The sequence below is a fragment of the Macrobrachium rosenbergii genome, chromosome 12 (genome assembly GCF_040412425.1).
Source record: "Macrobrachium rosenbergii isolate ZJJX-2024 chromosome 12, ASM4041242v1, whole genome shotgun sequence".
Taxonomy (NCBI): domain Eukaryota; kingdom Metazoa; phylum Arthropoda; class Malacostraca; order Decapoda; family Palaemonidae; genus Macrobrachium; species Macrobrachium rosenbergii.
The window spans coordinates 51519175-51535821 of NC_089752.1; the positions used below are offsets into that span (position 1 = coordinate 51519175).

The following is a 16647-nucleotide window of genomic DNA, read 5'->3' on the forward strand; positions in this document are numbered from 1 at the left end:
TGGTTAGAACTCTTCCTCCGGGATAGCCACCTAACTTCAGTATGGTACAACAAGTGTGACTGATCAGCCCCCATTTCACAACAAAGTTGTTCGAAGACATGGCTATTCAATGAACTTCCTTTGATAAGATTGACAAGTTTTACTGCTTCATTTAGAACACTTTTCAAGCTGGCAGGGATTCCTTTTGCAGTCAAAGCTACATGATGAATGAAATAATGATTCCAAGTTACATAATTACCTGCAGCCTCTGATATCTTGCTCACAACACCACTGTTGTTTCCCGTCATATTTGCTGCTCCATCTGTAGTGATGCCCTTGCAGTTTTCCCATTTCAATTTATATTTTCCAGTTACACAATCATTCAAAACTCTGAAGATTTCTGACCCCATTGTGTGTGTGTAGGTAAGGTCAAGCAGCACAATATGTCCTCCAAGAAGTCATCTTCCCATGGACATCTCACATAAACCAGGAGTGTTGCACAATTAGCTTTATCGGTACTTTCACCCAGCTGGAAAGCATATTCTTCAACAGCCTGGAGGCGTGAAACCAACTGAAATTGCAAGTCTTCTGCAATATCCCTAATCCTCCTGGATACTGTTGTGTTACTGACAGGGACGCATTTAATCTTCTCTGCTGATTTCTCATCAAGCACTGTAGTTACTATATCTAATGCAGCTGAAAGGATAAGTTTTTCACCATAAGTATATGGCACCTTCTCTTTTGCTATTCGATAAGCAACTAGATAAGAAGCCAGTTGCAATTCATCATAGTGAGTGGTTGATGTACTAAGAATTTTCACTGATAAATTCAATTGTTCTTTTTTTCTTTGAAAAAAAATCTACTGATTTTCCAACTAGTTCAACATGTTTCGATTTAAGGTGCCTCTTTAATTTTGAAGGCTTTCATTTGCAAGAACTTCATTGCAAATAACACATTGTGGCCGAGGTTCTTGTTTATCTTTATCATACTTAATAAATCCATACTTCAAGAATTCTTCACTATATTGCCTTAGCCATAATTTCTTCTTCTTAGCAGAAGGTTCAGAACAGGAAACAGGCGGCGATGATACCTCGCCCATACCAGTAAGAGACATAGCAGGCTTCTCTGTCATTGAGTTTGTCTGTTTGTCTTTCTCGCCTGAACAAGAAGGTTTTGGTGCCTGAGTAGCAATGACACCCATTCTAATAACAAACCGATCCATTTGATATGAGTGTGGTTGCATGAACTGTTATATAACTAAAGGAGACTTCTGCACACTCCTAAAATTAAATGTAACTAATCATGTTGTTCTGTTTCAAATCTGGAAGTACGCGTCGCAGACTCACAGCTTTCACGTTCCATTCACGTTCGCCACCCACACCGCTGCTGCTTTACCCTGCACCTCTCTCTCTCTCTCTCTCTCTCACGAAAATAGAAGTTCTGATCATTATGATTAGACTCAGATATTCGTTAGGACTAGGTGGATCCATGTATGAATTCATATTTATCTTATTGCCATGTACATAATAATTTTTATTTTATTTATGTATTTATTTTTGTGAGCCTGCGACCCAGTTTGGAGGACTTGGCGGCCCATTAATGGGTCACGACCTTTAGTTTGAAGAACCCTGCTGTATATAATGATTGAAATAAATAATTGTTCACTAATGGTAATTAACTTTCTCATTAAATTGTTTCTTGAATATATCTGTCTACTTGCAGTTGCATTTGAACTAAGTTTATTAATGCAAGTTCAATTTTTGATATTGTATGTCTCTTTCAATACACACACACACGCACAGATGCACATGAAAAGTGACATAACTACCTCCTGCTAGGCTCTTGCTATGTACAACCCAACACTGACTTGTACCAGGTATTTACAATACTTAATACATTACATGTGCGACAAGAGGATTAGTGCAAGAGTAAAAGGAAGGTTTTATAAAAGTGAGTTAGACCAGCGATGGTGTATGGGGCTGAGACATGGTCAATAAAGAAGGCTCAAGAAAGGAAGTTGGAAGTGGCAGAGATAAGGATGTTGAGATGGATGTGTGGAGTCACGAGAAAGGATAGGACCAGAAACAATTATATTAGAGGGACAGTCAAAGTGGTAGAAGTGTCAAAGAAGACTACAGTGGTTTGGTCATGTCATGTGGAGAGAGGAGGATCATGCTTGTAAAAGGGTCATGGACATGGAGGTGATTGGGAAGAGGAGGAGGGGAAGGCCAAGATTCAAATGGAAAGATAACGTAGCAAATGACCTGCAAGGAAAAAGGGTTAAGAGAACAGGATATGTAAGATAGAAGAAGATCTCCATCTTCTTACATGGAACAGCGACCCCATATAGAGATGGGTAAAGGCTGAAGACAAAGAAGAAGAATATATTATATATGCCAAGTAAAATATTGGTTGAAATTCTGAAAAAGAATTTCAGACCACCTGTCAGCATCTCCCTCCTTTTTATAATCCCATACATATAACCAAGCATGCTATCTACAGAGCTAATGCCATACTTGCTACAAAAGTCACACACACAAGAAATAAAACATTTTAACAACAAAACCTGTTCATGTTGAAAGTACTGTATCAGGGTTACTGACATCAAATCCAATAATCTGCTCACAAGATGTCATTCATTAATGTGTGCTAAAAGAAACAAATGGGTGTTTTACAAGGTTCTATGAAGACAGTTACATGACAAAAGTAAACAAAATAAGGAGCCATAAGCATGAAGATGACCAAGCTTACAGATAGATTCAATGGCAGCTAGGGTACAAAGAAAACCAACATGAACAACAGACCTGTCAAATAAGATCTACCATACAAAATCTAAGTTACAATACTTCACACAACCACATATGACAAGGAATATCTTATAATCATAACCTAAAAACAGTAGTATAAAACCTGTATACAACAGTCACAACAAACACAAGTAATACACTTTTTGTTTATCCTAGAATGTGAGTGCATTTTTATTAATACTATACCCTACACAACTGTAATATATTCAACCAACTAGCTCACACATTGTTTTAGGAAAACCAACCATATCAAGTCCTTATCCATGATTACTGGGCTTATGATATACAAACTTAGCTTTTATAACAATAAACATGTTTTTCACAGACATCCACTAATTATATTAAGCAAACTAACAGTGAATGAAAGCTAATTATGTGATTGAGACGTTTGGTGAAACAAATTTTACACATCCCTATAATGTACCTTTAAACAATTTTGTACAGTATATAAAGACTTACTAACAACTAATGAATTTCCAAGAAAGGCAATACTGTAAAAAGAATTGAGTTAATTGCAATTTTACATACACCACAAAAAAGTCAATACTGTATGCTCAATATTAAGCACCATCAATACAGTATCCCCTGATAAAAAAAGAATGCTTCTGTATACTGTACTACACTTACTTTATTGGAAAACATTACAATATGGATATTATTTTGTAAAAATAAGAGAAAAGATAGATAAGGAGGGAAAGGGAAATGGTTGAAATTCAATAGAAAGTGCAAGTCATCTCCTTCCTTTGTCAGACTAGTAACCATTCACTTGCCCTTTCAGGAATGGGAACCTACTGCTATAATGACATTCATTATTAATTGTACCAGCACTGCAAGGACCACCAAGATAGGTTTCCATATAGTACTATTCTATATATCAATTTTGCTTATGATAACAATATATTAGAACTAAAGAGAAAAGAAGACAGTTCCTTATAATTATCTATTATCGCATACTTATTATGTTTCTTTACTTGCAACACTAAAAATGAGTACAGTACTTTTGTGATTAATCAAATTAATGAGTAATACTGTACAGTAAAAATTCAGAGAAATGAAGCATATTACTCAATTATACATTACTTCCAATCACAAAGCTAAAAATCTCTTTCTCTTAAAAAATCGACTACATAATAAGTCTGCAGCATGAAAAAATTATTCAAATTTTATGCACAATCTAATTGCATCATAGAATTATTCACTACGCCCATTACTGTTCTACGGTGACAATGGAGGAAAAAGGGGCCATTGTTCAAGTTTCCTTTAAATGTTGTACCTCCTTGTTTTCACATATAAAAGGAGTAGGGGCCTGACGTCTTCTGCACATTCCTCTTACAGTCCACAGGGTTAACATCTCATCAAGTTCAGAATGATACTAAAGGTATGTAAAACTTTTGAATATTAGAAGGCCAAATTCTTAGTTTATGCTAGTCCATTAATTCATTAAAACAAAGGCAAAAATCATCCACTATATCTTTATTCGCTTATGTTAAATAATAATGTTAATCAAATAAGATTCTTATTCTGTTACATTACCAGAATAAAATAACGAGTATGGTTTCATGCCTTCAGATGCAGTAAGTAAAGTATATTTGAAGAGCAGCTTCGTTAAGTGCATCTTGTAGACCAGCAGCTAGTTGGCTAGCAATATATGATATATTGTACGGTACATGTACTTCATGGGAGGGTTAGTTACAAAAATCAATTAGAAATACAATCCTGTATTTAAAGCATTTACTGTATTCACTGGAAAAGGGTTATTTTTAAAATTTTCCTATGTACAATGAAAAATCAAAATGGGTTCAAATTCGGTAGGTTGAGCATTTTTTTATTTTCTAACCTACCCATTTTATAACTGAGCAGTCAATACACACAGTACATTAATAATATTACTATGCAATTTTCATGAGTTATAGTACAAATCTGTTTATTCACTTCATCCCATAATATGATATTTTTATAATAAAATACTTTTATATATACTTACCAAATAATTACTACATAGCTATTAGTTGCTACTTTATACGGCAGCTCAAAATTCAAAATTAGTGGTAGCACTCTTTTGTTTTGGATGTAGGTATACTGCCCCACCCACTTTCGGGGAAGGATAAGCACAACACGGCTAAAGAGCTCAATTCATTTATGCTCTATGTCCATGAGAGGGGAGGCAGGAAGACTCCAATCATGTAATTATTTGGTAAGTATATATAAAACTTTATTTTATTATAAAAATGTCATTTTTATATAAGTAACTTACCAAATAATTACATAGATGAATCCTACATTGACAGGTGGTGGGATACATGGACAAAACTGCTCAAAAACACTCAGAGATGGAGATGAGTTTAAAATAGAAAATTAGCTAGCATCGTGAAATGCTTGTTGTAACCTTACCTGGTGAGGGAGCTACGGCAGGTAGGTACTTGCCTCTGGTCGGAGCTCCTCTCGACCTGTAGTGGCGTGGCAGTAGAGCCAAGAGTCGCCTTTACTTTAGTGGTTGCTTTGCAACATAGGAGTCAAGTGCAGGTTGCCAAAGCTAGCAATCCAAAAGAAACATCAAAATGTATGTGCCCTTGCCCTGGGTGCAGCACAAAAATATGACCAAATAAAATTTAAAACCTACACCACAAACACGTTAAAATCCAAACAAACTGATGGCACCCACAACACAGTGCCAATCAGGCTTTCCAAGAAAACAAAACAAATATCCTTATTCAAGGAGAGTGGATCGGGGAAAAACAATGACATTCCTACTGTCCCTCATTCCCCAACACCAAGCCCAGCTGCGAAGTAAGGGCCTAGAATACTGCATCTTTCATAAACTGTTTCAACATCGTGCAGTTAGAACACTGCAAACACTGATTTGCATTTCCAATATGCAGATTGCTGGAGAGAAGTCAGCGATAGGTTATGTCTGAAGGACAGTGAAGTTGCAACTGCCCTAATTTCATGTGCCTTGACCTTGCGTAAAGGAAGGAAATCCTTCGAATCCTCGAGTCTGAATCAGAAATCACAGTCCTCAAAAGAATGTTAGGGCATTTTTAGATAAGGACGACTGGGGTCTTTAACCAAACACCACAGGTTCGGAGAAGAACCTCTAATTCCCTTGGTTCTCCGTAAGTACTTGCGAAAAGATCGAACTGGGCAGAGGACTCTCTCCTGATCTGCTTGACCTAGAATGTTAGACAGGCTCTTGACTGAAAAGGAATGTGGCCAGGGTCTAGCAGGGCCTTCGTTCTTTGCCATGAATCCTACGGTCAAGGAGCAAACAGTGTCACCTTGAGCAAAGCCTACCCTCTTATCAAGGGCATGTAGCTCACTAGCCCTTTTAGCCGTTGCTAAAGCCATCAGAAAAAGGGTCTCCACTGTCAGATCTCTGAGAGAAGAGGATTCCCGAGACTCAAAAGGTGGGCCCCAGAGACATTTGAGAACTATACAGTAACCAAGTTCCATGCTAGTTCAGAACTTTTTTCCTGCTTACAAGTATTTAGGAATTTTATCAAGTCACATATATACAGATTTGATGAAAGGTCTATTCCTCTGTGTTTAAAGACCGAATTCAACATTGCTCTGTATCCTTTAATGGTTGAAGTAGCTAAACCTTTCAAGGATCTGAGGAAAAGCAAAAATCTGCAATCTGAGCTACAGTCGTCTGAGAAGAGGGTATATTTTTGTCTTGGCCCCAGCCCCGAAAGACTGTCCACTTACTTTGGTAGACTGCAGCAGAAGATCATCACCTACATTTTGCAATAGCTTCTGCAGCCTTCCTTGAAAAACCTTTCACTCTGACAAGCTCCCTGACAGTTTGAAGCCTGTCAGAGTGAGAGTGGATAAGCCTAGGTGAAAATGTTGAAAATGAGGCTGTCTGAGAAGATTTCTTTTCTGAGGTAGAAACCTTGGATAATCTAACAATAGACTTAGAAGGTCTGAGAACCACTCCTTGTGTGGCCAAAAGGGAGCCACTAGGGTCACTGAAGTGTTGTTGTGGTTGCTGAACTTCTTCAACACTTCCCTTACTATGCTGAAGGGAGGAAAGGCGTAGACATCGAGATCCGACCAATCTTGCAGCATGATATCCATTGCACAAGTTTGCGGGTCTGGCATCAGGGAACAGTACAGAGGGAGACAATGGTTTCTTGGTGTTGCAGACAGGTCTACAGACAGTTTTCCCCACAGCTTCCACAGGTTGGTGCACACCTGTGGATTGAGTGTCCACTCCGTTGGTAGAACCTGTTTACAGAAACTCAATTTGTCCGCAAGAACGTTCATCTTGCCCTGGATGAAGTGGGTCACAATGGTGGTCTTGTTGTTCTGTGCCCACAGAAGAAAGTCCTTGGCCGCTTCACGCAGCGAAAAAGAGTGGGTCCTTCCCTGGCTCCTGATGTAGGTAAGTGTGGTCATGCTGTCTGAATGGGCCGCAGCTGTTCTGTCAAAGGTCTGTTGCAAAGCACTGAAGAGCCAGGTGTATCACCTTCAGTTCTTTTACATCTATTTGAAGGTCCCTTTCTGTCAGAGACCATAATCCCGACACCACTAAGTCATTGAGAAGAGCTCCCCAAATCAGATCTGATGTCGGAGTACACCATTAGGTTGGTGTTCACAGGAGACAGCGACATCCCTGTCACAAATCTGTCCTCCACCACCACCACTGAAGGTCCTCCTTGATTTCGGGGGTAATTTTGAAGACGAACGAATCTGGAAAGAATTTCCCCCTCCAGCTGGCTCTGAGGTAAAACTGTAGCGGTCTGAGTTAAGTATACCTTAGTTTAACCAGACCACTGAGCTGATTAACAGCTCGTCTAGGGCTGATGTGCAATCTGCCCAGAGGAACAAATTTCTCTACAGGCAGTCCCTGGTTAACGGCAGGCTTGGTTAACAGCGATCCAGTTTTATGGCGCTTGTCTAGCGATGAAAATCTGCAATTTTTGGTGCTGAAAATCGCTGATTTCCGCTTATCGGCACCGATAATTGGGTATTGGTGCCGATACATACCTAACAGAGGTGCCAATAACCGAAAATCGTTGCTTTTCGGCGCTGATAACCCCCGAAAATCGCCAAAATCGCAGAAAGTTGCCGAAATTGCTGATTTTCAATTATCATTACACCCTCAGAAATGGAACCCCGCCGATAACCGGGGACTACCAGTATTGAGGACAACGTTCCTAGAAGGCTCATCCAAGCATTGGCTGAGCAGGATGGGAGAGAAATGAATTTCTGGACTTCCCTGATGCAACTGAGAATCCTTTGTTGGGATGGAAAAGCCTGAAAATTCAGATAATCTATCATTATCCCCAAATACAGAATCGACTGAGTGGGGACTAACCGCAACTTCTTGAAGTTCATCAGTACAGTCATACCCTGAACTTACGTGTGGTTAGGTTCCAGACCCCCTCGCACAAGGCAAATTTTCACACAAGTTTGGCACGGTCTCTGAAAATGCTAATAAATGCTTATTTCTAGAGTTTAAACACTAAATATGACTCTAATCTAAGAGAGAGAGAGATATAAGAATTGTCCTTACTTGAGTGAAATTATTTATGAAATATTACTGACACAGAGAGAGAGAGAGAGAGAATTACAATACAAGAATCCTTTAACCCGCTAATCAGCAACACTTTCCCTTCCTGTCATATTAAATTGCCATATTTGACCGCTTTGCCTTCGAGCTTCTCCTCAACGCATTAACAAAAGATGAGGGAAAGATATTTGTTTGTTTAAAATACATATCACATATGAATTTTGTAATTATAGTTACATTATTATTATTATGATTATTAATATCTATTATTACTGTTATAATATTATTAATATATGAAAATTAGTACTTAAGTAAAACATTTTGTTACCATAAAATATACATGTACCATAAAAACTCTCTCATCTCAGTAAGAGAGAGAGAGAGAGAGAGAGAGAGAGAGAGAGAGAGAGAGAGAGAGATTATTATTTTTATTATTTAATGTTATTTAATTTACACATAAAAGCTTGAAAGCTTATAAATTACATAAAAAATTAAACTTAAACACTTTTGCAGGGTTTCTTGAGGATTCGCAAATGTTTGCGTGTCTGTGAAAAACTCGTGTTTGACAATTAGTTAGGTTCCAATGAAAAGTTTGCGTGTCTGTGAATTTGTGCAACTCGAATCGAGCAAGTTCGGGGTATTACTGTAATCCTAAATCTTGAGCTAGCTGAAGAGTCTTCTGAAGGTGGTCTGTGCACTGGGCTTCTGAGGGGGAGTGTAGGAGCCAATCATCCAGGTACAAAGACACGTTTATCCCTATGAGGTACAACCACTTAGCCAATGGAGCAAGAACACGGTAAAAACTTGAGGGGCTGTGGAAAGGCCGAAACACAGGGCCCAAAACTGGAAGCCCCTGTCCTGGTACATGAATCTCAGATATTTTCTGTAGCCCTGGTGAACTGGAACGTGAAAGTATGCGTCCTACATATCTATCATCACCATCCAGTCTCCTTGATGGATGGCTGACAGGACCGAGTGATTCGTTTCCATTTTAAACTTCATAGTTTAAATAAAGAAGTTCAGAGCACTGACGTCCAGGACAGGCCTCCATCCCCCTGATGATTTTGGAACTACAAAGAGGTGATTGTAAAATTCCTCTGTGCTTGTGTCCTCGACTTCCTCCGCCGCCTGCTTCTCAAGCAGAGCTGAAACTTTCCAAGACAGGGCCAAAAACCTCTCTGAGCCTACAGCGCAGGCTGTCAACCTGATGGGAAAAGTTGCTAAGGGAGGTTTCTCCCTGAAGGGGATTCTGTAGCCCTCCTTTAAAACTTGCAATACCCAAACATCTACTCTTCTCATCTCCCACCTGCTCCAAAAATGAAGGAGCCTTGCTCCCACCAGGACACAGAGGACAGGTAAGCAGCCTCTGCTTCCTCAAAAGGGCTGCTGAGCAAATGGAGAAGTCTTGACAGTAGGAATAGAAACAGAAGAAGGATGTGCAGGGATCCTAGTCCTCTTGGCAGATTGAGCGAGCAGATCTTGAGTTGACTTCTTCTGCAGTTAACCCGTCACTCGTTCCAAGGTTTCTTGCGGAAACAAACTGCTGCGATCTAAGGGAGAAAACAGCAGGGAAGAATGTTGAGAGGGAGTTACACCCTTAGAAGTGAATGAGCACCACAAATCTCGCTTTTTAAACACTCGATTAGTAAAAATGGTGGCCAGCTCATGGGCGCTGTCTCTCACTTCTCTATCCGCGCAGGCCATAACACCCACCCAACCTGAGGCAAAGTTCTCCTGAAGTGATGAGCAGTTCTCGATCTTTTTTGCCAACGCTCCTATGGTGCAATCGAGGAAACTCAGCAGATGATCTAACTCCGACGTGGTAAAAAGAATCCTAGCTAAAGAGAAGGCTGATCGACATGTAGCATCTATGACATTGGAGAAGTCCCCTTGAGAGGAGGCAGAAACTCCCAAGGACGGAGCTTCTCCAGTGGCATGCGACAGATACTTCTGTTGTATCACACGAGAAGGAGGTGCAAAAGACTGCTTTACCAACATCCCTCTTCTCCGACAACCATTCGTCGATATGCACAAGAGATTTGCTGGATGAGGAATAAAGAACCATACGCAGTAACTTAGCAGAGCCAGTTATCGCATCATAAACGCTGAACCCGGAGAGGATGGAGTGGCTGGAAAGAAGAAATTTGGATAGCACACCAGGAAGAACCGCAAAAGAGCAGAATAGTTTGACGTGGGTGCATTCTCATCCACAGGTTGCTCCTCTGAGGAAATCGGGGACATCGGAGGGTCCGTGGGAACCTGAGTCACTGGAGCCGATTTCTGTAACAGGTTCAGAATGCTATCCAGATGGTGCTGAATAGGAGCCAAGGATGGATCCTCAACCAGAGGAGGACCGGCACTTGATATGTCAGGAACAGAGAGTCCCACCTGTGGTGCCAAACGATTACTGGCAGGTGGACAAACATCAAAATTAGAGCCCACTAACACTGCATGCTCGACCCCGGGGTGCCCACTCACGGACCAATCGGACACAACACCTTTAACAGACACTAAAGGGTTGGATGTCTGCAATTCGGATGCTGGGCGCTCGACTGCTGGGCACTCATACAATGGACGCTCAGACACCTGATGTCCATATACTGAATGTTCATAAAACACACAATCACCCTTGGGGCACTCGGACACTGGGCACCCATGAGCTGGAAGCGCGGACAATGGGTGCTCAGACACAGGACAATCATATGAATGACGCTCAGACACTGATCGCTCAAACGATGGGTGCTTGGACACAAAAAAATCACCTCCGGGGCGCTCGGACAATTAAATTCTTGGACTCTGGTCGCTCGGACACTATGTCCATACACTGGGTTAACGAACACTTTCTTGGACAATTTACAGCGCTTGGTTGACACTGAATGGGAGCGAGAAGCTTGAGGAGACTCCCAAAAACTACAAGAGGGAAGGGGGCTGCATGCCCTTTCCATCGCTCGCTTACGAGCCAGGGAGAGTCTTCTTCCATCGAAGCACCAGACCTTTTCAATGGTCTCGAAACTTGAGCAAAGCGCCGACTCACTTTTTTGGCCTCATTGGAGTCCAAGTCACTGGAAGATAACGTATGCATGTCCAAGCAGACACCTTTCCAATGGCAGTCCTCTGAGTCCTGGGATTTGCGGACAACAGGCTCGGATGAGGTAGCGACTACTCGTGGGCAAACCCCACCGACCTCCCTTGGACTGCCAGTTTGCTTTCTCCCAGGTGAGCAAGAGGAGTTTAACAGGAACCTTGGTCTAGGAGCATCAGTGGGATGAGTAGCTGCCCCCTCCACTAACACTGCACTCGACACTGCACTGACACCGTTAAATTTGTCCATAAGGACACGCACTGAGCTCCCAATCTGAGAAACGGGTTCACCAACAAATCAAATTTCTGATAAACACAAGCTTCTAGGCTGGCAATGGCGCTGGGTTCAGAGGAATGGGAGCCAGGGATCGGAGTTACAGGAAAAGTCGGAGGACTTGAGATAGGGGAAAAAGAGGTCACAGGTGTTGAAGGTACAGGTAATTCAGCCACATCAACCCGCGGAGACAAAGCCTGACTAGCAGAAGCCTTCGCTTCAGCCATAGCAGTAGCTTTCTTAGTCTGTCACACTGTAATTTCTCTAAATGTGCATGCAGTCTTCCACTTCCCCTTATCCCAGTCCTTACATGCGTCACAGCAAAGTTCAAGTGAGCAAACTTGCTCTCTACACGAACTACATACGGTGTGATTGTCATACTTGGCTGAAGTCAACCTAGTCTTGCAGCCTTTACTACAGTACCTGACACTAGAAAGGCTAGAATCTGACATGATTAGTCCAAGCAAAAATAGTCAAAGTCAGGAAAGTCACAATTAGGAATCCTGAATTAGCTAAGCTATTAATAGTAGCATGCTACCAAAAAGCACAGTACTTCACCAAGTGAAAAATATCTGCAACCATCCGGTGAAAACCAAAAAAATCAGAGCTGCTCAATAACCAAGTGTTTAGTCATTGACCGGCGGAAACAAACTGAGTTCTTTAGCTGTATTGTACCTATCCTTCCCCAAAAGTTGGCGGGGCAGTATACCTACGCCCAAAACAAAAGAGCACTGCTGCAAATTTTGAAATTTGAGCCGCCGCGTAAAGTAGAAACTAATAGCTATGTAATTATTTGATAAGTTATGTATACAAAAATTGAAGTTATGTGGAAAGAATGAAATTTCACTCCCAATTCCAAAATAGCAAAACTGCTAGTTGTCTCATTTGACGCATTTTCACTTTATTGCTTTATGGCAGAGCCACAAGAGATTACCAATTGGTGGGAAGGGAGAAGGATACTCTAGGTATAGAGGGCATGTATCTTTTACTCTGAGTATAGAGGGGCATGTATCTTGTCAAATTTAACATATGTTAATAAAAACCAAAGCTCCAGAACTCTTATGGACAATATAAAACCTATCGCTTAGCAGACATCTTCAAGAAAATATTTGTTAGCCATATGCAGTAACTGATTAGTAGTTGTATGATACTACTGCACTTATATACTAACAAGATATTAATACAGTAGTTATTTATGCATCTAATTTTGCTTTTGGGCTTGCAGTAAGTTACCTACAACATTACACTAATCTTGAAGCCAAGGTTCCTTATGTACCTAACGACTGGCATCTCAGATGAATGTGACAGATGAAAGGGGGGCAGCTCAGATGAATGTGACAGACAAAAGGGTAAAGATGAAAATTAAGGAATTATCTACCTCTTCCTACCACAGAAACTAACCAAAAGGTATCCAAAACATCTGGCTTCACAAACTTGAGATCACCAGCCTATCTGAGAATATACTTCTAGTTTAAGATGTAATTATTTTGAGTTCTATCAGATCACAAAAACAAACATGATTTTTTACGTTTCTGTTAGATTTCCATGTTTAAGAGGACTGACCTTTCCAGTGTTCAGAGTTTATTAACTTTAAGAGGCCATATTTGTAAACAGTGCCATGCACCACTACTTTAGTTTTTCCTGACATGCAATATAGCTGTTCGTGTATGTCTATATTCACTGTTTCTAGGTTAATCTTTATTAATTTTCTTCTCTGTTTCTTTTTTTCCTTTCCACTTATTCCGTGGAAGTTTCCTTTGCAACTCTTGTTCCACACAACTATTTTGGCTGAAGTTTAATCTGCAAATGTGTTTTCCAGACTCTTTGATAGGTACTTTTCTCTTTAAAATTGTTCCGCTTTCATAGTTTTGTGAATGTTGTTTAATTCACTACTTGACTCCATTTCTAAATGCAATATTCTGGATAAATTTTTTTTCTGTCTTTACCCTCTGGAAGAGTCCCATCGCTATCAAAACTTTAACCAAATGGGCTGATTAGACTTGATAATCATACCACCCCATATACACTGTATGATATTCCTAGCTTATTTCTTATGAAATTCATTTCATATAAAAAGTCTAATCATTTTCACTCATGATTATTATGTAAGGTCTGCACTTAACTTAATTTTCATCTTTCGGTCTGATTAGACTTGATAATTATACAACCCCATGTAATGCTACACTGTATGATATTCCTGGCTTATTTCTTCTGAAATTCATTTCACATAAAGAAATCTAATAATTTTCACTCATGATTATTGTGTATGGCCTTCACTTAACTTTATTTTCATTTTTCCATTCTAGGTTGTTGCTCTCTATACAGTATTTCTAGTTAAAGATGCTGTCCATGCACAGCATATCTCTGAGACAGGAGACTCAAAAAATTATCCTGTTCTCCAAAACAAGAATACCAGCAGCACACCATCACCTCATAATCAGGGAGAGAATCATTTTACATCTGCAGATGAAGACATCCAAAGAGAGGAATTAATTTTTTCCCATGGAGCACTGACAGAATCACCACCCGAAGATGAGATTCCTGGCAAAAATAACAAATTACATGGGAAAAATAATCACAAGTCCCTTCAAGAAGACAAACTGATGGCTAAAGTAAGAAACATCCCAGTTAATCAACTTATACCATCAGCAGCTAAACACCTTCACATCCTCAAATTTCCAAACACACACAGTGCAATAGCAAAGGCAAATTCAGACATTTTTGCATACCCCTCCAAGGACATCAAATTTCAGTTGGATGAAAACTCATCACAAGAAAACAAGAGCTCTGATATCCAAGACATGTCACCATCTGACAGCAGCCGAAAGGAAAGAGGAATTTATGGGGAAGGGTATGGTGATCTCTATGACAAATATGGAAATTATGATGACTATGGAAGTTACACTGGCCAGGGGGATTATGGAGGGTATGACCACAATGGTAGCAAAGGGAACAGTGGATATGGCTATGGTGCAGAACATGGAAATAAACATGGATATTCAAAGGGTTACAGCAAGGGCTATGAACACAAATACAGCCATGAATATGGGCATGACCAAGGGCAAAAATTCAACACTGCCCATGGATATGGACAAAACCATTATGGTCATGGAAATCATGGGCATAAACTCTATGGACAACACGGACATGATCAGAGGGATTTTGGCTACAGAGGTTTCAGACTTGGTCATGGGGGCCTTGGTTTTGGACCATATGGACTTACAGGATTAGGTGGTAGATTGCACATGAGACTTGCACTGCTTAGAGGACTGAGAAGCTTTGGCAATGGGATAACTGGATACAGTCCAATTGGTTACCTAAGAGGACCTCTAGAACTTCACTACGGAGGAAATGGATCTGGAGGCTATGGGCAGTCTGGCTACTACCCCTGGTATAATCTCTACTGATGAATTTATTATGTAAACAAAAGTCTACACTTTCTTTCTCACAAACATGTTGATTTAATGCTACTGTACAAGAGTATACCATATACATAGAGGGGTATCTAAAAACAATGGCATAATCATAGACTTGTGATTCTCAAAGATTATAACAAAAACATGGATAGTAATCTTTTAAATTACAATTCAGTACTCACCGAATTTTCTAACCTAATGCTATTCATTACATCATATGGCAAATGTTATAAATTAACTAATAAATCCTAAAGATTAATTCTGACTTTTTTTAATACTCACCTTGAAAATGTTTTTGGTTTAAAAGCATTGATCTGAATGTAATGAAACAACAATTCTCCCTTTGGAGGGATACCAAACAGAGCAAGTGTTTAATTCAGCTTTAAGTCACCAAAAGGAACTCACCAACAGTGGGTGTTGTTCATAGGAAGACAGAGTAGCAGTTAAGTTGTGCAGGAGACCAAGAATTTCTTCAAGCTTAGCTTCATCAGTCTTTGGTTCCCCTTCTCCCAGCTTCTGTGCAAATTATACACCTATTATTAGTAAAGCAAATGTCACTCCAACCCCATATCTACTGTTTGTGAGTTAATCTGTACAATATACAACCTCATTAGGTTGGACAAAGCATGGAAAACTACTGTACTGTACTACATGATAACACACATTGGTAAAAGGAAAACTTCAGATTTTTTCCACAATGATGGGTTAATAGGGATCAAGTGCTCACTCTACAAGAAGAGATAAATAGCAGTAATAAGTAACCACAACCAAATGGAAGCTGCTTGTTCAACCTTTTTACCATAATAAGTGAAAATAATTTTTCTACAGACTGTACAGTACAACAAAACTGTAATAATATTCAGTTCTGAATGGCAGATATAGATTATCAAACTTCCGTACATGCATTAAGACAAAAATGAACCTTGATTTTAGAAAATGAAATACTTCTGATTATTAAAACCTACAAAACTAAGATACCAAATACCCAAATACAATGTAACTATATAAAAGGACACTTTACAGAAAGCAAATTCCTAGAAAACCAGAATCTTAAAATACTTCTAACAGAAGCTATTAATACAATAATTAAGCTGAAATGTTACGATAAACATCTTAAAAGCTCTCTTCATTTATATGAATTTCAAATATATCTGAAGTTACTATTACAGTACATATATGTACAGTATATTTCTGAGTCCAGCCCCGTGTCAGCCGGTGAAATTCCATTCATGCACGAATTTTCTAGGTATAAAATGCTAGATATATGAGAAAAGAGCTTTTTAGGAATGCTGGGGTTACTACCCCAGATCGAGCGCTTCTCCAAGGAAGACGTCGGTATAACCAAGGGTGAGTGAAAGGATCACTACCACTGAGTCTCACTCGAAAGATATCCCCATGTTAAAACCCCAGAAGAGAGCGGTGAGCCCGTTACAGCCCCGACACACCGCGCCGCCAGGCGGCGACACCAGCGCCACCGCATTCCATTTTCTGTGCGTGACTTGCTACTACTCTCTTTTTGTGCTTGTGCCCCCTTATTGGATTATTCTTCCAATTCACCATGTCTTCGAAAGCAAC

General features: G+C 39.9%; 1 protein-coding gene across 5 annotated transcripts in view; it reads right to left on the minus strand.

Moving 5' to 3' along the window:
* The window catches only part of LOC136843657 (putative leucine-rich repeat-containing protein DDB_G0290503), a 281229-nt gene that overhangs the window by 203637 nt on the left and 60945 nt on the right, over nt 1-16647 (minus strand). For all 5 annotated transcript variants that reach the window (XM_067112208.1, XM_067112210.1, XM_067112212.1 and 2 more), the window contains one exon: nt 15478-15588. In XM_067112208.1, the coding sequence (XP_066968309.1) occupies nt 15478-15588 (111 nt within the window). The remainder of the gene's footprint in view (nt 1-15477; nt 15589-16647) is intronic.